The 21,524-nt window shown below is 43.8% G+C and overlaps 1 protein-coding gene across 2 annotated transcripts in view; it reads left to right on the forward strand.

Moving 5' to 3' along the window:
• The window catches only part of EDARADD (EDAR associated via death domain), a 64,293-nt gene extending 43,770 nt beyond the window's left edge, over positions 1-20,523 (forward strand). For both annotated transcript variants that reach the window (XM_069571604.1, XM_069571605.1), the window contains exons 5-6: positions 5,981-6,026; positions 19,690-20,523. In XM_069571604.1, coding sequence (XP_069427705.1) covers positions 5,981-6,026; positions 19,690-20,072 — 429 coding nt within the window. In that variant the 3' untranslated portion in view covers positions 20,073-20,523. The remainder of the gene's footprint in view (positions 1-5,980; positions 6,027-19,689) is intronic.
• Positions 20,524-21,524: the final 1,001 nt, after the last annotated feature.

The following is a 21,524-nucleotide window of genomic DNA, read 5'->3' on the forward strand; positions in this document are numbered from 1 at the left end:
CATGCTATATAAGCCCTATTTCCCTGGCACACTCAGGCATTTAAAATCACATTTTCAAAGCCATTTACTAAAATATTTTCATGAAGCAGAGACATGAAGCTTTAGCATTGGTTGTTCTCCCAAAGAAGTTGGTTAATTCAAAGGAGGCGTTTCTTCTCAGGCTCTGCCTGTCGTGTAGGTTGCTGCCAACAGGGGGACAATGACAACTTTGTCTTTATGGTGGTTTCCAATCAGACTTAGGCTACAACTGGGCTAACCAACCTGTTGAGGGCTTTCCCACTGAGTTCTCTTCTCCTTAGTTTTACAAGGCATAAAGATGGGACTCTTTATTAGTGAGCTAAGCATAGACTCATAAAGATGGACCAAACTAGGATTTCCCAGACAGTCAAGTGGTTAAGACTCCTTGCTTCCAGCGCAGGGGGCTCGGGTTGAATCCCTGGCCAGGGAACTAAGATTCCACGTGCTGTGCAGTGCTGTGGAAGGAAATGAGGAAGGAAAGGAAAGAGAGGAAAGAAAGGGAAGGAAGAAAGATGGACGAAAGAGGCCAGCAGATCGTGTTTCCCTGAAAACTGGTGTCTAGCTCCTGGGTGCTGGTTTGTGTCTTCCTCATCAATCTGTCAGCGTCTTCAGCCCATCAGGCCATCCCCATGTGTGGATGGCACATGGGTCGTGTGTTCATCTCCCCTTCCCCCCAGTGTCTTCTTGGCCCCGGGGTTGCTGCTGCTTGGAGCCTGGTGTGAAGTCCCCACGTGTAAGTCCCCAGGGCAGACTCTTGTTCATCACCTGGTCCCTGCAGCTCCCTAAGCAGACACGGGACCCAACGACTAGGTTATAAACTCACCCAAGTGCAAAATTGATGTCGCCTAGCCAACTTTCTTTCTACTCAAAGAATTCTTGGCAGCAGTTAACACATTTGCCCAAATATAAGGTAATTTCCACATATTCACAATGGAAAGGGTTTGCAAAATGGGTGTTTTCTTTAGCCAGCTTGAATTTATACAACACTGGTATTCAGTTTCGTGGTTACCTTCAGATTTCCTAAGGAGATATTTTAAAAATTGTAAGTGGTAAAATACACACACGATGTTTACCATCTTGACCAGTTTTAGGTGTACGGTTCAAAGGCGTTAAGTACAATGACGCTGTTGTGCAGCCCTCACCACCCATCTTAAGAGCTTTTTCATCTTGCCAAACTGAAACTCTATTCCCGTTAAACACTAACTCTCCATTCGCCCTTGCTCCACCCTCTGGTAATCATTATTTTACTTTCTGTCTCTTTGAATTTAACTCCTCTAGGTAACCCATATAAATGGAATCATATAGTATTGTCCACCTGTGACTGGCTTATTTCACTTAGCTTGCACTAAAGGTTCATCTTTATTCTAGCATGTCAGAATTCCCTTCCTTTTTAAGGCTGAATAATATTCCATATTTTGTTAATCCAGTCATCTGTCAATGGACATTTAGGTCATTTCTACCTTTTTTCTTATCTAGACTATTTCCCTTTGGCACACAGACCCAATGGTATCCAAAAACTATTCTCTTCCACAAAACCAATGCATTGCACTTGAACTTCACTCAGAATTAAAACAAGTCCTCCAAACAGAAATCTGCAGTGCTTCATCATTTGTGTGTGGTGGTTCTCAGCTCCTCGGCATCTCGAGGAGGAAATGAGCTAACCCAATAAAGATTATCAGCCTGGGGATGACTCCCCTGATGGTGCAGTGGTTAAGACTCCACACTCTGAATGCAGACAGCATGAGTTCGATCCCTGGTCAGGGAACTACAGTCCCGCATACCTCATGCCCCCACCTCCCCCCAGAAAAAGTGTCATCTGCCTGGGACATAGTATGCACTCGGCAAAAGTCAGCCATCGAGAAGTTTGGAAGGAGGAAGGAGCAGGATGGAGGAACTGTTTTTGGGAGTTGGCTCAGAAAAGACCCAGGGGTAGGATCCCTTGGAGGGGAAGAGGCAGACATGAAAAGGAGAGGATTAGCCCTTGTTTCATGTCCCCTGCCGTCCTGTGTTGCTCACAGCTAAGCCCACTGCTGCTCTGACCCGCAACTCTGTCCTCTGTTCCTGGATCAGTTTTAATGGAGCAGTGAATGCTTAATTGCACTCATACCCTCCGACCTGGATTCAGCGCCCCCAGGACGCTGCAGGGCTGGCCTCCGTGCCTGAGTCACAGCTCCTCAGCCCTGGACTCCTGTCCCCAGAGCTGCACTTTGGTTAGGTTCCCACCATCAGACTCCCCCCCGAGGATTATTGGTACTGACCTTACATGTCACCAAGTATCATTCAGGTCCATAAGGCTATAGGAGCATCCAGGGCACATCACTCTGACTGTGAGCTTGGACAGCTTCCTAGAGCTGGTGAGGCCTAAGCTGAGGCCTTAAAGGCAAGAGAAAGCGAAGCAGCAAGGAGGGGTGGGGGAGGGGGTTCCCCGCATCCTCACTGCCCGCCTGGCAGAAGCTGCTAGAGCTGCTCTCAGAACCTGCTCCTCTCCTTGCCAGACCACGTCTTCATGTGGCCCTTGCTCTTTTCTCTCCTCCCCTCTGACTTCCCTCCTTTCTCATTCCCTCCCTTGCTACTGAAATGTAGGCCCTGGGTGTTCCTTGAAGTTGAGACTTCCTCACATGCCCTCCACTGCCGGACTTTTCTCCCAGCGTCCGTGTCTTAGTCTCCTAACCCAGCCTCTCCCGAGGACCAGCACTGTCTTCAGTTTCCGCCAGGCTCTTGTGGTCTCATCCGTCATATCTTCTGGACTCACTCTTCGTCTCACTTCCGCTCACCCGCCCCCATGCTGGTTGTATCCTTGCCATGGCTCTAGTTTTATCCCTTCCTCTCCCAAAGCAGTGGTATGGAGACTTCCTAATCCTTGCCTTTGAGCCAGTCATGCTTCCCCTCATCAGACTGCCTGGCTGCCCCATTCTCCCTGGCCACCCGTGTGTTCCTACCTCCTACAATTGGTTAGGTGTTCCCGCTCTGATCCTTGACAGCTCCAAGGATGCCCAGGTTCTGATGACAGCCTCTTAGTGACTCCCATTGCCTGAAACCAGGTCTCAGACCTCAGCCCATTTTCCCATTTCATCTCCCTCCATCACCCCCTCAACACCTTTGCTTCAGACAAAATGCCCTATAGGGGCCCCGTGTGTTTTCACTTCCTTTTGGGCTGCCATGGACCTCTAGCTCAGTGCCCTTTCCTCCTGATTCCCCACTCTCCAGGCCCTCAAAAAGGCTCATCTCAGACATCTCTGATTTGAAGAATCAGAATATGTTTTGGTTGGAAGAAACCTCTCCCCTCTGACTTGATCTTTTCCTCCCTATCAGAACACACCGTCTTCTGCCTTACGTTTTAATTAGTCTGGTGTGTTTCTATTTCCCCAGCATCTCTGAGCGGTCAGGGTCCAGGTCCTTTTACCTTTGTAGATGGGTTCCCCCACAGGAGCCGGTACCTATTAGTTACTCAGAAAAGAGGTGCCGAATGAGGTTTCAGCAAGACCCTGGAAACCACCAAATATAAGTCTCTTCTGACTTCACTCTTAGGAAACCATCTTTAAAAGTAGCATGACATACTAATCAAGGCCAAGAACAAAAATCTAAATTGTGTCCCCGTCAACTGTCCCAAGTAACTCCGAGTCTTGCCCCTCACCTACATCAGTGGGGTGAGGCTAGCTGGACCCTGATTTCGGTAGCATTTTCTCCAGATGATGAGGAATCAAATCAGCTATGCCACGTAACATCATCTTTACTTAAAGGACAGCCCATGCTTTAGTAGGACCTCATCAGTACCACAAAAATCTGTCCAGTGCTAATGTTTGTGTCTCTTGATACTACCTGAAGGTCCGGTTTCTGCTTCCTCCGCGAAAGTTTCCAATTCAGTGAGCATAACCGTGACTGTGCTGGTGGGAGGGCGAGCCTGCCTGGTCCTGCTGGAGCTGCACAGATGGGAAAAGGCAGGTCCCCACATGACCCGGTGAACACTGAATAGTGGCCTTAACGTTGTGGAGTTCCTGGGTTTTGTCTTGCAGAAGTAAAAAATTGCAGAGAGAGGCATTTTTGCTCTTTTAGAGACTGCCCCTAACTCTTATAAACTGTGTATACAGTATGGTAAACATGTTGCTTTTTGTTCTAGTGAGGACAGTGAGAAAGAATAGGATTCAAACAAAGCAAGAAACAGATGAGTTAGGGGACAAAATCTAGCTGGTAAGATGCACGGATGCTTCTTGTATAAAAGAAAAAAAAATAGGCTTGTAATTAGACCACTGTCTGTATTCTGCAGAAACATGGGCACTTATTTTTGGATAAAATCTGTTTGTGGCCACACCCTGTGGCATGCGGGATCTTAGTTCCCAGACCAGAGATTGAACCCATGACCCTTGCAGTGGAAGCTAGGAGTTTTAACTGCTGGACCACCAGGAAAACCCTGAAACATGGGGATTTATGAACTCAAGAGCAAGGAGAAAGGCTTCTTAGGGGATTAAGAGGAAAAGACTGTTTAAAATGTTTGACACTAGGGAGCTAGCACATTTTTAAGTGAAACTCTCAGAGGCCTGAGAATGTAGAGCCTCTTAGGGATAAGGTCATCTATCAGCCCCTCAGCATGCAAATGAGAAATCAGAGGAGTGCTCTGACTCCAGGTGAGTGAGGTGCCTGTGGTTATGAACGCAGGTGGACTCACACCCGGGGCCTTGACCCAACCCTTCATGCTTCTTCTGCAGTACTGTGGATGGAAGGGGTACCATTAGCTGCTGAGAGAGATTTAGTTGTATGTAGATAGCGTTAATGTGGGCTTTCCCTGGGGGTTCAGTAGTTAAGACTCTGCACTTCCACTGCAGGGGAGGCAGGTTTGATCCCTGATCAGGGAACTAAGATCCCACATGCTGCATAGCCAAAATAAATAAATAAATAAAAATTTAAAAAATAACATAGAGTTAGCATGAACAGATAGACACTGGGGTCATTCTCCTCTGCTGACTCCACTGAAAACACACACACACACACATACCCTACAAGGAGATCAGCTAACTCCCTCCAGGTAGCACAGCCTTGGTAAAAATAGAGCCTCAAGTAGGTGGGCAGAAATACATTGCTTCTAAAGGGAATTAGTCACTGTTTTTTACCAGTTTTTCTTTGCTTCTGTGACTTAGCAACTGAACAACAACCACAAAAAGTATAATAGATACAGGCAAGAATTATAACTTGGACTGACAACAAGCCCGCCAAAAAGCAGATAGAGAATAAAATAAGGGAAATAGTCCATAGTGTAAAATTTTAAAAAAGGAAGAAATGGCATCTTGTATGCATTTATATTTTTTAAAAATGACAGTAATTTAACAAACATCTGTCGAGTGTCTGTTGTGTACTGGGCATTGTTCTGACCGCTGAGGACCCAGCACGGAGAAAAAATAAACAAGGATTCCTGCCCTCTGGGAGTTTATATTCTAGGGAGAGACACATCATTCACTACCCATTTTTTTTTTAATTGGAGGATAGTTGATTTACAACATTATATTAGTTTCTACTGTACAGCAAAATGAACAGTTACACACATATATATATATCCACTCTTTTAAAAATTATTTTCCCATATAAATCATTGCCGAGTATTAAGTTCCCTGTGCTACACAGAGGCCCTTATCAGTTATCCATTTTATATTCAGTAGTGTAAACATGTCCATTCCAGTCTCCTAATTTATCCCTTCTCTCTTTTCCCCCCAGTAACTGTGAGTTTGTTTTCTGTGTCTCTGACTCTCTGTTTTGTGAGTAAGTTCATTTGTACCATTTTTTTTATACCACATACAAGCAATATCGTATGATATTTGTCTTTCTCTGTCTGACTTACTAGTAAAGTACCATTCTTAAGATCCATACCTCCCTCCCAGGTTCTGGTGGAAATTTAACTAAATTGGAAAACTGATAACATCTCTAATCACATATGGGTATGGTTTTAATGAAAATTGCATTTCTGTTTTTTAAGGGAGAAGAAAATGGCTTTCGAGACAGTACTGGAGACCCCCTTTCAGGTAAATGATTGATTTTAAAGGTATCTAGGCATCAGCGCTAGCTAGCATGGCTAAATTCAAGATCATTCGAGAAGGTGTTTATCATTAACTTTCAAAATCTGTATTGCCGACTAGAGAAAGTTTCCAACCACACGCCATGGTGAACTGCAAAGAAATCTTGCAGGATTTCACAAAAGCCTACAAGGGATATTTTCTCATGTTAACCCTCCTTTGCTTGTGCAAGGCACAGCAGGGTTTTTAACTGGATGGCTTTAGGATCTGATGAGGGTCAGAACCGACCCTCCCTCCAAGCTCCAGGAGCCACAGTGTTGGTAGAAAACTTTGTCAGGAGGAGGCAAATGATGGGATGTAGGCAGACCCAGTCACGGTAAGAAGGGCCACTCAGACACCCACCGCCTCCCTTCCATCTCTGCGCCTTAGGGAGCCAGGCTATGTGCTGGTCCCCACCATTTTCTGCTTCTAATGTGTTTCACCAAAAAACATTTTAAAATTAATTTTTATTGGAGTATAGTTGCTTTACAATGTCATGTTAGTTTCTACTGCACATAAAGTGAATCAGTTATACATATACATGTATCTCTTCATTTTTAGGTTTCCTTACCATTTAGGTCACCCCAGAGCACTGAGTAGAGTTCCCTGAGCAAACAATAGGTTCTCATTAGTTATCTATTTTATATGTAGTTTCAATAATGTAGATAAATCAATCCCAGTCTCCCAATTCCTCCCACCTCTCCCCTTTCCCTCCTTGATGTCCATACATGTGTTCTCTATGTCTGTGTCTCTATTTTTGCTTTGCAAATAAGATCATCTATACCATTTTTCTAGATTCCACATATATGCATTAATATACAAGAAACATTTAATTTGTCTCCACTGCCTCGTCCCCCACCACCTTTTTCTGTTTCTTCATTGTAAGACAGAAACTCTGGCAGTATTAAGGGCCTTCCTTGGTGGTCCAGGGGTTGGCACTTCACACTTCTAGTGCAGGGTTGCTGGTTTGATCCTTGGTCAGAGAATTAAGATCCCCATGTGCCATGTGGCATGGCCAAAAAAATGAAAAAACAAAAAAAAATGGCAGTATTTAGATTTCTCATTAATTAATCATGGGGAAAATATGGAGTGAGCATTAAAATAAGCTACCAAAATAAAGGGGGAAAAAAAAACCTCACCAACATTTTAAAATATCTTTTAAAACACATATTGAATGACCCAAATCATCAGGGGTTTGTTCATTTCTTTTTTAAAGAAGGATGGGGGTACTCATCAAAGTCTTAGGATAGTCTATCATCAATCCCAGGCTGTGCCCAGGTAACCATGCTGAAAATCAGAACTTGCGATGCATAATCAACTTTGATACATGATGTTAGGAGCAGTTTTATCTCTGGGTGATGAGATTCCAGGTGTTTTTTTGTTTTTTTTTCATTCAACGGATTTTCATTTCTTAAAGACCCACTGTGTGCCAGGCTCTCTGAGGAGGCCAAGTGGCAAAGGTACATTTCTGAAAGACAGAAGTTGGGATGCTGGTTCCCGTTCAGACACTAGCCTGCTCAGCCACTGTCCTACTGTGATTAGAGACATCAGGGAGAAATCAGGCCAGGAGAATGTCCGGTGGCACCTACCCACCAGCTTTCATGGGACAGGCCCAACATCTGGGGTCCCAACCAGGAACCCGTGGAACTCGTCTTCCTTGGACCACAGTCCGCCCCTGCTGGAAGCTAAGGCCACGGCTAAGAATTATCCTCTTCCACAAATGCTCCAGTGGACACAGGCTCATGTTAGAAGCACCTCACTGAGTGAGGTGAAGGAACGGAAAGTATCTTTTCATACAAGCAGAGACAGTTTTAATTTTCTTTTCACTCCCCTGTATTTAAAAAATTTCTAGCATGAGTGGGTATCAGAAAAACCTACCCCCAAAACTTTAATCTGTATATTCAAACATATATAACACCAATGATTTGGTGTAGGCACATACATATAATGAGTAGTAAAATAACCTAAAAGGTGAATTGTGATGAGCCTGAGTGGTGAGAATGTGAAATTTTTTTTCCTATACTCATCTGAGTTTTTAGATTTTCTGTGACAAGCACATATTTCTTTTCTAATTAAAAAAAAGTCTATAGTTAAACTCTTTAAAGACTAACATCCTGCCTACCAATGTGAAATGTCAGCTAAAATGAGAATGAATCAAGTAAGTTGGTTAGTAATATCTGTAAACCCTTCCAAGACTCTTATGAGGTCAGGTCATTACTAGATTAATCACATTACGGTTTGTCTCTAAATGTCTTTACCTGTGTCAAAATGAAATGAAAGATTTTCAGAGAGGACAAACTTTTCACAGTGATAGCAGGTAGCATTACCTAGAGCAGAACCCGTGCTGCCGAAGTCAATATCTTTGCCACCCAGCATGATGCTTTGCCCAGAGGAATGTTCAGGTGTTTGGTTGGGTGTGTGTGTGTGTGTGTGTGTGTGTGTGTGTGTGTGTTTCCATAAACAAGCAAATGAGAGACATTGACTTCAGGGCTTTGCTCTTGGAAGATGGGGCAAAAACAGATCCCCGTTATTTCCTCTTTTTTTTTCTTCTAAATATCTATTTATTTGGCCCTACCGGTCTTAGTTGCAATGCACAGGGATACTTAGTTGTGGCATGCAAACTCTTTGTTGTGGCATATGGGATCTAGTTCCTTGATTGAACCCAGGACCCCAGCGTTGGGAGTCTTAGCCACTGGACCGCCAGGTAAGTCCTGCCGTATTTCCCCTTTGAATGAGAGTAACCACCTAAGTGAAGTTTACCTATTGTTGTACTTGCACAAATTTAGCATTTGCCATGAACCAGGTCTCCTTCAAGTACTTTTGTTGTTCTTCAGTCGCTAATTCATGTCTAACTCTTTGCGACCCCATGGGCTTCAGCAGCCAGGCTTCCCTGTCCTTCACCATCTCCCGGAGTTTGCTCAGACTCATGTCCATCGAGTCGGTGATGCCATCCAACTGTCTCATCCTCTGTTGCTGCTTCTACTCTTGCCCTCAATCTTTTCCAGCATCAAGGTCTTTTCCAATGTGTCTGCTCTTTTTAGAGATGCCCTTAGAAAAAAGCGTTAATGACAGCTCTGTGGGTTCAGCTATTCGCCAGCGCCGGGTCACATGACTGGCACTGGTCACGTGACTGGCGCTCCATCACACAGGTCCTGAGTGGGATTCAAGCCCCAGGCCTGGCCTGACCGCCCACCCCACCGCCACCACCAGCACCACACCACGCTGTCTCCCTGCAGGCCAGACCCATTGCCTGTGTAGCACGCATGTCAGATGCTGGGGTGTCATACCCGGGGGGTGAAGGTCAGACTCCCAGCTCAGAGTCTCAGGCTAGAGCAAAGCCAAAGTCCACCCACTTCCCCCAGAGTCAGTCTTTGAGCCATTGAAACACTTTTTGCAGACGCTTGCTACTTTCCCCTAATCAGGCCCTTGGTCTAGCCTTAATTAACTCAGAGCCTGGCTTTTATTTAATTCTTAAAATCTGAAAACCTATCTGCCATCCAGTTTATATCTCGTTAAAGTAAGCAATGTGCGGAGGGTGGAAGGCTCTAAGATAAAAGGAGGGATTCAACCAGAGTGAGAAATGACAGCTGACAGTTTGTAATCAAGGAAAGAATAAGAATACAGTTCAGAATCCGCTACTGCCAGAAAAATAGAGCCCCCTCGCAGAACCAGTGAGTACAGGAGCCAGCCCCCAGGAGTCATAGAAGTTTCACAATGTTTCCATGCAGTTTTTCAAAATGAAAACATTTGGGCTTTAAAAGAGTATGACTCAGCTATAAAAAACAGACAAACAAAAAACTCCTCACAAATTGGAAAGTTAAAAACCTTTTCTAGGGACTTACCTAGCAATCTAGTGGTTAAGACTCTGCGCTCCTAACGCAAGGGGCACAGGTTCAATTCCCAGTTGGAGAACTAAGATCCCACATGCTGCAAGGGGAAGATGATATAAAAAAAAGATATGTCGATTCTGTAAACTACAGAAATTAAAACAAATAAATAATTTTAAAAACTAAAAAAACAAATAATAACCTCTTGTTCTCCCCTCTGGTGGCACTAATATCACTTGGACCATGACTCCCTCCCTACCTCTTCACAGTTGCCAGGTTGTCAGGACTTGACTTTCTGACCACCTTGCATAATTCAGCACTTGCCTCTTCCAAACCTAATTTCCCTGTAGAAGAGAATGTGCAAAAATATTTTCTTTTTTTTTCAACTGAGGTCTATACAGTGACACTTAGTAAATACGTTGTGTCACGTAATTTCAGAATGCAAGCTCACGTAAAATTCGCTGCTAAATTTTAACCTGGGTCCTTTCTTATATGTGTGTTTTGTTTTGTTTTTAAACATACCTTCTATGCCTCAGTTTTGTGTGATGACAGAGTGGCCCAGTGTGATTTACTTGCCAAGATCCATCCGATTTGTCAGTTAGATTTCCTAGCGCTGCTGCCAACTTGATGTCTTCTTAAAAGGGTGTTTCAGAGAGGGAAAATGAAATCACAGTGTTTTTCCCTTTGGTTAAGAGATCAAACGCCCACCAAAAGCCCTGGGGTCAGTTTCTTAGTAGATAAAAATAATTCTTCACCATTTTCGAGCTCAGAGCAAATAACTACCTCTGATGAGTCATGTGGTATGCATGCACCCCAGGGATCTCTCAAAGCCGTAAACCGGCATTTTAAATATATTTATTTCTAGCCGTGTTAGAAATTACATGCAGAAAAAAGCATGAATTTACACCATTAACAAACATAACTATGGAAGTATTTGACAGTACTTTGACACTTGCTGGTATTTTCCAAATCTCATAATTTATAGACACCCAGGAGTTATTTTAGTTACTTTAGAATAGAACATGTTTTGCTATTTGCGAAGCTGCCAGTATAAAATGTTTACTATGTAATTGTTCGTGCCAGCTGAAGACCTGGTTATCATGGGGAACATTATTGTAAATGATTTGAGAGCCCGCAGTGGCACTGAGCGCTGTGGAGGGAAACACCTGTGTGGTAATAGCTCCCGAAAAGCCAGTGTGTGCAAGATAAAACGGCACCTCCCCTGCAGGGAGACGCATTAAGTCAATCTGTGATCCACTGCCAGCACCCCGACTGGAGCCATTTTCCAGGCTCAGCCAATCACGACCCTCGTGAGCTCTGCATCTTGTTCCAATTCACAATTAACTGTTAATTGACCAGCATTGTATGGTCTGCCAGCCGCCAGCTTGAGAGTACGGCATCTCTGGACGTGAACTGTTTCTTACTTTGTTTGAAATGACATGGACATACCTTGTCACTGAGCATGCTTGATTTCTGAACTGTTCTTTAAGGTGTGATGTAAAAGGTGTATGAGATGAAGAATAGTGGAAGAAGGGGGAAAAAAAAACCCTCGGAAAACCCATTCTTCTGCTTGTGAGTGTGCGGAAATATTATCCACAAACTCCCAATCACCAACCCCGCACTGTATTCTTCAAAGAATCTACTTTTTCTGGCCCATCTGATTGAGAACTTCCTCAGTAGATATGGTTTAAGGCAATGGTTTTCAACCCTGCTGCACATGAGAATTTCCAGGAGAGCTTAGAAAACTTCCCGTGCCCGGCCTGTACCCCAGACCAATTAAATAAGGATCTTGGTGGTGGAACCAGACATCGGGATTTTGTAATCTCCCCAGGGGAGAGTGGGGTGGGGCAGGGGCAGAGAGTTCCATCTTTAGCCAAGGTTTGGGAACTACTGCTTTATTTATTCATCCATGCCTGTCATGCATGGGATCTTAGTTCTCCAACCAGAGATCAAACCCGCACCCCTGCATTGAAAACTCAGAATCTTAACCACTGAACCACCAGGAAAGCCCTGAGAACTACCGCTGTTACGGTTCCTCACCCACAGCTACTAATGCTTTGTTGCACTGCTGCTAAGTCGCTTCAGTCGTGTCCGACTCTGTGCGACCCCATAGATGGCAGCCCACCAGGCTCCCCCGTCCCTGGGCTTCTCCAGGCAAGAACACTGGAGTGGGTTGCCATTTCCTTCTCCAGTACATGAAAGTGAAAAGGGAAAGTGAAGTTGCTCAGTTGTGTCCGACTCTTCGCGACCCCATGGACTGCAGCCCACCAGGCTCCTCCGCCCATGGGATCTTCCAGGCAAGAGTACTGGAGCGGGGTGCCATTGCCTTCTCCAACTACCATGAACTAGGATAAGGCTTTGAGGGATGGCTTCACTTAATCCTCTCCACAACTTTATGAAATCCAGTCCTCTCAGTTGTTCAGAGAGGGAGGACACGGCCGTAGCAAGCTGAGTAACCTGTCCAAGCTGCATGCCTGCACAGCGTCGGCTTGTATCGATACTTGGTCAGCATGCCTCTAAAGCTCATGAGGCTCTCTCTGTGGTGCATGGTGTACTCCTTCTCCGTAGCAACCAGTCACCCTTCTTCTACCTTGTATATACTCAGCACAAGAAACCTTTCAGTTTGTCTGAAACTTTCTAGATAACTCTTCATATGCTGCCCAGAAGTTTCTGATTTGATTATTTCTCTTTGTCATGTTCTTCATTAAGCAGATTTATACTCAGCAGACATTATTGAGTGCCTACTGTGTGCCTGGAGTTAAGTGGAGACATTAGACATCTAAGTCCCTTTTGTCTTAGACCTTATATACTAGTTGGGAGTGACAGACAATAAACAGAAGTAATTACAGATGGTGGTAGGTGCCTTGAGGAAGATAAATGAGTGTACAGTGGGGTTTGCCTGCAAGGAAAGGATGCTGTGTTAGCTAAGAAGGTGCACCAAGATCTAAACAGTGCAAAGGAGCCAGCCATGTGGAGATCTGAGAAAGGAGGACTTCAGGGTGAAGACCCAGCTGGTGCAAAGGTCCTGAGCCAGGGTGGAGTATATGTTCCAGGGACAAGGGTGGGCAGTGAAGGGCACTTGAAAAGGGAATGAGCTGGGAGGTGTCAGCAGAGGCCAGATGACACAATGACATACTCTTTCTTTCCCCCCATTCTACTTAAAAAAAATGTAATACCTAACACCCTTAAATAACATTTATATAAGACTTGACAAAAATGCTTTCATCCCATTTAATTCATGAGATATAAGAATTATTATATTATCATCTCCATTTGATAGATGAGGAATCTGAAGTCCAGGGATATTAAATGCCATTTAGCAGTCAAGCCCTGGAAAGCTGGGGCACCAGGGTTTGAGGAGCCCCTTCTGATGCCGCTGATTGAGGATTATGCATGTGAAGCAGCGGTCCCCAACCTTTTTGGCACCAGGGACTGGTTTTGTGAAAGAGTTTTTCCACCATCTTGGGGTGGGAGTCAGGGATGGTATCAGGATGACTCAAGTACATTACACTTATTGTGCACTTTATTTCTAATATTATTCCATCAGCTCCACCTCAGATCATCAGGCATAAGATCCCAGAATTTGGGACTCCTGATATAAAAGGGCACAGTGCAGGGCCAGTTATATATTAAGCATTTAATAAATGATAGTTACCGTGATGATAAAAATCACTGAGAAATTTGGCCCTTCCTCCACTGATAAATTCTTCCTTAGTTCAAGCCAGGACTCAGACTAAACTTAAGAAGGCAAGTCCTTCCAGGGTTTTGGCCTCTAAGAGGTTATTATGAATTAATGGTGCAATCCATTCGTGTTTTTCATCAGTGGAAAATATGCAAGTCAAGTGTCAAAACATGACAAGCAAGGACCCTACTTGTTAAAGTGAATTTTTATACATAACTGACTCCTCTCTCCTCAATAACACTCTCCTTTCCTTCCCCCAAACCTAGAATCACTCTTTTGTATTTTTCTGTTAACAGCCAACAGACACCAGTAAATTCTCTTTCCTTTGCTAGTAATTCTCTCTTCACATCCTAAAATGCATCACACAGTAATAAGAAACCTACCTTGTCTCTGGAGGAGAAAAAACAATTCTTATTCATTCATTTAGTAAACAGTTTTTTAGTTTCTCCTGTACGGATATCCTGAGCTTGACACAGGGTAGCATCCAATAATAATCCCATTTTTTTCCCTCATTTCTTAGGAAAACTTCTTTGGTTCTAAATGTTTCTCTTCCCATGATTTTTCTTACCCCAAAGCATCAGCCATTCTTTCCTTGCATGCACACGAATACATGATAGGTGTTTACAGGAAGGCAGGACAAAATGTATTTCATAGGGGAAAAAAAAGTTTGTCTGCTTAAATCCTCAGAGAACTAATTATAGTTTATGATTCAAAAGGCAACTTTAAATTCATGACTGTTGGCAGTTTGTGTAGATTCCAGTTGGGAAAATGGCTTAACATGTGTGTCATTGAAAATAAAAAAGGAAACAATAGATTTTTGACACATCATGCTTTCAAAACAAACTGATAAATGGATGGTGGTGGTGTTCAGAGAAACAGAAGCTTCTCATACACTAGAAGGCTTAGAGGAGCTTCACAGAAACCATAACGATTTTCATTCTTCTTGACACTAAAGAAGAAAACATTGCTAAAACCCTGAGTCTTATGGAGGTAATACAGGGCAGACCTTCAGAAAGCAATGCATTTCATTCTGGACTTAGAGATATAAATTGTTTATTTTTGTGTGACATTTAAAAAATATATTTTAAGTATCCAAATAAACATAGTAACTATAGAAAATAAGGACCATCTATTGTTAACGTTTTTATGCATACTTCTAGATTTTTCCTATGCCCATGAATGTGTGTATAATGTATGCTTTATGTGGATAAAAATGGCTGTATTATTTTGTTTTTACAAAAACTGAATTATACATACCCTTTGGTAAACTGCTTGTTTTTCTACTTGACAGATTATTATTTTGACTCTACTTTTTTCCCATATACCCACCTTAATTTTTTTAAATTTATTTATTTTTGATTGAAGGATAATTGCTTTACAGTATTAACACTGGTTTCTGCCCTACGTCAACATGAATCAGCCATTGGTGTACATATGGGTCCCTCTTGAACCTCTGTCCCCCTTCCCACCCCACCCCACCTCTCTAGGTTGTTACAGAGCCCCGATTTGAGTTCCCTGGATTTTGACTCTACTTTTAAATAAGGGCAAAGAAAATTGCACAGTTTCCCCCTTGTATGCAAAAGCCACCTTCAATGTTAGAAAGCTCTTTATAAATAAATTTCTGTCCCGTCATGGAGCTAAAGTCTTGCTTCCAGATACACCACACCATTATTAATGGAACGGAAGAATAACTCTCACTATGTTACACTGAAATGGAATTCAACATTTTAGAACTCTAAGATGTGTACACATTGCAGAAGGATATGGATCCTTTTTCAGGGCCCTGAAGGTGCAACAACAAAGAGCATATGGAATATCTCCCTGCAAGGCAAAGTCAGGAGATGCCAACACAATGATGAGACTCTGGGTGCGACGGCATTGCAGGCAGAGCCAGGGGATTTAATGAAGGGGTGCTTCTGAGGTGGGTTTCATAGGATAGATAAGTTCAGTAGCTGAAGGGAATTTCAGTGAGAGGAATTCAGTGGGAGGGAGAGAGAAAGAAGAGAGATAACTGATCAGAGAGAAAACATCAGAAAAGTCATGGAGGAAATCTTTATTTTCCACCTATGCAATTGACAGATATTTTTTAAAGTGTTACTTGGTGCTAACAAAGGTCAGCTGAGACATGCACCATCACTATTCTCTGTTTGGAGTGTAAATTGGTACAACATTTATTTCTGGAAAGCAGTTTAGGACATATGCACTGTTAGCCTTAAGATGGTCATACTTTTCAGGCTAATGGTCCCATTACTGGAGAGATAATTAAAGAGGTGGCCAAAAATTTAGATGTAAGGGTCTGCATCAAATTGTTACTCATAGTCATGCAACTATGGGGAAACCCTCGATGTTCAAGTTTACACAAAATTCATAACTGAATATGATTTTTAAGTGTTCTACACTGAGCTTGTATTTTTTTTCCTTTTCATTTTATTAAACTTTGAAACAAAGAAAATACAGGTTGTCTATTCGGGAAGTGAGTAGTCCCCCTTCTCTGGAGCCCAGATTATATTCAAGGAAGTCAAGGGAAATAAGATGGGAAGAGAGGTATGGAGAGCTTCCAGGGGAGATTGGGACCCTGGTAACTGGCTGGATAGAGAAAAAAGTCTGTAAGGATGCTGAAGAATTGCAAGTGTCATTAGGGGACTTGAGGTGCTTTGGGTGCACAGTAGGAGAAATATAAGTACTGTATTGGGCCCTTTGAGTTGGAGATGTCATCTGAACATCAAGAGACGCTTTCTAGTAGTCAGTTCTGGAGCCCAGGTGAGCTGGCAGGGTTGGCCATTCATTTACTCACTCAATCCATGTTAGTTAAGTGTTTGCTGTGTGTCAAGAGCTGTATTAGATCCTGCAGATGCAAAAAGAAAGGGTCTTCCATTCTAGTGGGAGATCTTTGTAGAGGTTGGGAGCGGAGAAGACCAAAGGGACACGGTGCAGAAGAGGAAAGCTTTGGGCTAAGAACAAGACTAGAGCACCTCCTTGTAACTCCCAGGGACTTGGCAGTGACACAGGCTGGGATCGCAGAGTGTCTGGCAGACAAGAAAAGGGATGTGGCCGGGACAGGGTAGGATGTGCTTGGGGATAAGGGGCTTGAGTTCTCGGAAAAGAGTCTTCAGTGCAATAGACAGTGTTCAAAGGGGCACAAGAGTCTTGGGCTCAGTTCTGGAGGCAGGCAGGCCCAAGGGGACTGATGTGATGAGGGCATTAGCAGCAGCAGGGGGTCCAGGTGATCCTCCAAGCCAGGTGGGGATCTGCTTCTCTGGATTTATCTACCCCATCAGAACTGGACTCTGGTCTGCAGGTGGGGCATGTGGAACTGGGTCTGGTCTCTACAGGGTTGGCAAGAATGGGGCTGGTCAGATGCTGCTCAAAGCCAAAGAAAGTAAAGATTAATAACATGGTGAGGCATTGTAGGCAACAGGTTTTGATTTCTCCTTTTAGAAGTTTAATAGTAAATTGGGACTTGCTCAGCAGTCCAGTGGTTAAGACTCTGAGCTTTTACTGCAGGTTGTGTGGGTGCCATCCTGGTTGGGGAACTAAGATCCCATATGCCATGTGGTGTAGCCCCCCAAAATAATAACAAATATTTTTAAGACAGTAAGGAAATGAAGAGTAATAGAAAGTCCTTCAGTGAATTAGCCAGAGAGTGGCAGTTTGAGGTTCTTATTTTTTATGATAGAGGAGCTATATACCTATCTGTGGAGAAAGGAAAGAGAATCAGTAGAGATGGGTGTCTGGAGGTGAGGGAAAAGAAAGGAGGTATTTGACGAAACAAATCATAGGGAAGGTAGGAAGAGGTGGCCTCAAAGGGGTAAGTGAAGCTTGGCAAAGAGGAGGGTTGCTGCGATAATACGTCGGCTCAGTGCTGAACAATATGTTTGTTCATGTAATACATGGGTTTCATTATTGTAGAAATATAAACACCACTAGAGAAAGTTTGGAAAATAGAAGCATAACCCCAGGTGGTGCAGTGGTAAAGACTCTGCCTGCCAACGCAAGAGACACAAGTTCCATCCCTGGATCAGGAAGATCCCCTGGAGGAGGGCGTGGTAACACACTCTAGTATTCTTACCTGGAGAATCTCATGGACAGAGGAGCCTGGTGGGCTACAGCCCATGGGGTCGCAAAGAGTCGGACACGACTGAGCACACAGCTCACACCTGAGCACACCCTGACATACACACTGAGAAAGTTTGGAAAATAAAAACATAATCCTACGTTAACCACAGAAGCTATGATTGCTTTTGTACATTTCCTTCCACGGTAATATTAACAGAGACTTTTCCCATGGTTTTAATCAGAGTACATAAATGTCTTGCTGCTGCTGCTGCTGCTAAGTCGCTTCAGTCGTGTCCAACTCAGTGCGACCCCAGAGACGGCAGCCCACCAGGCTCCCCTGACCCTGGGATTCTCAAGAACACTAGAGTGGGTTGCCATTTCCTTCTCCACATAAGTGCCTTACATCTTGCATTTTTCACTTAACATGACAGTACACACATTTTCTAGGTTGCTATATAGTTTTCATAATTTCTTAAATAATATTCCTTCAAATAGTAACAATAATTTATTTCACTAGTCCCCTAACTTTGATTTTCAGTTTTTAAAAAATGTATAATAAGAGTAAGACTATAATAAAAAATGTTCCAGTACATACGTATTTTAGAGGATCTCCTTTGGCTGGATTCTCAGAAGTTATATTAGTAGGTCAGAGTATGAGCATAATTCTCATGGTTTTTGTTATCTTTTACTTTGTATTTGCCTCAAATTTTCTAGTTCTCAATTTTATAATAACCAGAGTAATTCCTTTTTTTTTTCTTTTCTCCAAATGTTTTAATTTCCTAAGTTGGGCAGTCCACACAGTTCAGTGTAGAAAAAGGCATCATAACCTCCCAGAATTTTCCAAGCCAGTGATCTTTAGTGTTGCCTTTGATGGTTAAATATTCCCAGTGAGAGGGGCTAGGAAATTCAGTGCAGTTGCAGAGTTTTAATTCACTTGGGTTGCTGTGCAGACCCCGCTTACACCTGTACTCTGAGTTCTCTCTTGCCTACTAACCTCTTCCCTCTAACCTATTTACTGCTTACCTACTAGCTTCATCCTCTGCTCACATGGCAGATCCTGCAGGGAGGCCAGAGATGATGCATGGGAAGGTGGCCCTTCCTCTGTGCTGGGGCTGCTCTTCTTGGTGAAAGCAGTCATGTCCGACCCTTCACGACCCCATAGACTATAGCCTGCCAGGCTCCTCTGTCCATGGAATTCTCCAGGCAAGAATACTAGAGTGGGTAGTCATTCCCTTCTCCAGGGGATCTTCCCAACCCAGGGATCGAACCTGGGTCTCCAGGACTGCAGGCACATTTGTTTTTATCATCTGAGCCACCAGGGATGCCCCCTTCTTGGGGAGGCTGAGCTCAAAGTCACCCACTCATCCAGCCTACTGCACACACCTCAGGGTATTGGCTCCACTTCAAAGGCAGCCCTATGTGTAAAAAAAAGGACAAAAACATAAATAAAGGCAAAGCCATGATAAGGTAGCCATAAATCTGAAAAGTCTGGCATTATCAGTTATCACTCATTTTCAAATATGCATTTGGAGTGGATATTCCAGTTTGGGGTTGTGCATGTTTGTTTTTTTTTTTTTTTAAATAAAGACTTTTTGAAGAATTGTGCAATACTTTACACTCTGACATGCTGTGCTTGACCTTAAAAAGCTGACAAGGCTGACTTGTAATTTGGAAGGGGCAAGAGGGTTGAGGAGCAGGTGAGAATGGGCTGGTTTCTCCTGGGATGGCTGAGTCCAACCCCCCTGGACTGGCTATCTGCCCATGGAAAGAGCTCTGCTTTTGGGAGCCCTTATCTGGCCGGCAGGCTCACAAACACACAGCCTGGGGAGACAGACAGTCTCAGAAAGGAACACTGGCTTTATAAAGTCTTGCCACCGCTTCCAGCAGAGCAGCTCTTCTTGACCGCAAAGAACAAGGCGTTATTGGTGAATATGTAGGAGTATCCTGAAATAGATGCTGTGCTCACCCTGATGCTATGAGCAACTGAGTAGGAAAATAAAGGACTGAAGAGATAAGCATGTGTCCGGGGCCTCTTGCTGACACATGCACCCTGTGCTTTACCCTGCAGATGTGAGCAAGGATGTGTCCTGTGCGGAGACCTGTTCCTGTCCCTCCTGTTCGCTGCAAGTCCCCACCATCAGCGACTTGCTCAATGACCAGGACTTACTAGATGTGATCAGGATAAAGCTGGATCCCTGTCACCCAACAGTCAAAAACTGGAGGAATTTTGCAAGCAAGTGGGGCATGCCCTACGACGAGCTGTGCTTCCTGGAGCAGCGCCCGCAGAGCCCCACCCTGGAGTTCTTGCTCCGGAACAGTCAGAGGACGGTGGGCCAGCTGATGGAGCTCTGCCGGCTGTACCACCGGGCCGACGTGGAGAAGGTGCTGCGCAGGTGGGTGGACGAGGAGTGGCCCAAGCGGGGGCGTGGAGAGCACCCCAGGAACTTCTAGCCTCGGCTCCTTCTCATTGGCCTCTCGGACACTGAAACACGCGCAGTTTAAGGAGCAATGTGAATCTGTTCTTTTTCTTCTCTTTTCCCACATTGTGCTGCGTGCAGGATCTTAGTTCCCTAGCCAGGGATCGAACCCATGGTGCCTGCCCTGGGAGCGTGGAGTCTTAACCACTGGACCGCTGGGGAAGTCCTGACTCTGTTCTTTTCCAGGTTTAGGAGAAGGGCCCGGAGCCATGGACACTGGTTTTCCCCAGAGCTGGCAGTTTTGTGGAGGGGTCGGGTATGTTTTTGGTGGTGGAATTTCCTTTAGTTTTGCACATCTGTTTTAATTTAATATTTGAATCTGGAATTGGGGAAAATGTGTTGTAGGCTCCTACGGGGACCACGGCCAAATCTATAATTGGAATGGATTCATGCCATGATGAAAATAAAAGTTCCCCTCCTTTAAATACTGAAGATTGAGATTGGAACTAAGATGGTTGATGGCCCCTAAAAGTCATCATCCGCAAGATCCTGGATGAGTATTGACACTCCCACAGCTTAGAAGAAAACCACAGAGAGCAGTCACCCTTTACTCTGTTACTCTTTTTGTTACAAAGCGCGTAAGTGAACTTACAGGTTACTGGCATTATGTAGTGATACACTCTAGGACACAGGTGCCTTCTTTCTCATTCAAGCACTTGCATAATCTGGGTGCTGTCAAAGAGGTCTTTGCTTGAGTTTTTTTGAAAGAAATGTTTATTAAAACAGTTGGTTATTGGGAAGACAAAGTCAGGAATTAGCAGGGTAATGAGGACCACCATGGGAAAGGTATTGACAAAGAGTTGGCCCTTCCAGTATCCTTGACTTTTCAAAAGTTAATTTAATATTTATTTCTATGTCTTTTCTATCAGGTCAAGTGTTTTGCCCCAGAGAGAAAGCTCAGTTGAGAAATAAATAAAAATCTAGGGAGGGAGGAGGGATTCAGGATAGAAGGGACACATGTATGCCTGTGGTCAGTTCATATTAATGTATGGCAACATCCATCTCAATATTGTACAGTTCAGATACTGTACATCACAATTCAGCCCATAGGTGAAAGGCAACCCCCTCTAAAACCTACTATCTCGGCTTAAGACAGAGCCTCAGTATTACCCAGCGCATTAGCCAAGAAAGAGAAATCTTTAATGATGATATTGGAAGGGGAGCTGTGCTTTAAAATCCAAATTTTAGAGGATTTAAAACCAAATGAAAGATTAGTTCCAAAGAATATCCAGAATTCTTGTTTGATGGTTTACTGTGGAAGCTGTGGAGGATGGGAGGGAAGCCTTGGTTTACTTGACAGTTTCATAAAAGTGCTATTTGGTTTTGGCTGTAGGCTTAAAAGGTACTTCATCCGGTTTGGGAGGATTCCGTATAAATCCCTGACTAAAAGAAGCAAAAGTGGTGACTAACATTAATCGAAGTACAA

The sequence above is a fragment of the Ovis canadensis genome, chromosome 25, assembly GCF_042477335.2.
Source record: "Ovis canadensis isolate MfBH-ARS-UI-01 breed Bighorn chromosome 25, ARS-UI_OviCan_v2, whole genome shotgun sequence".
NCBI classification, from domain to species: Eukaryota; Metazoa; Chordata; class Mammalia; order Artiodactyla; family Bovidae; genus Ovis; species Ovis canadensis.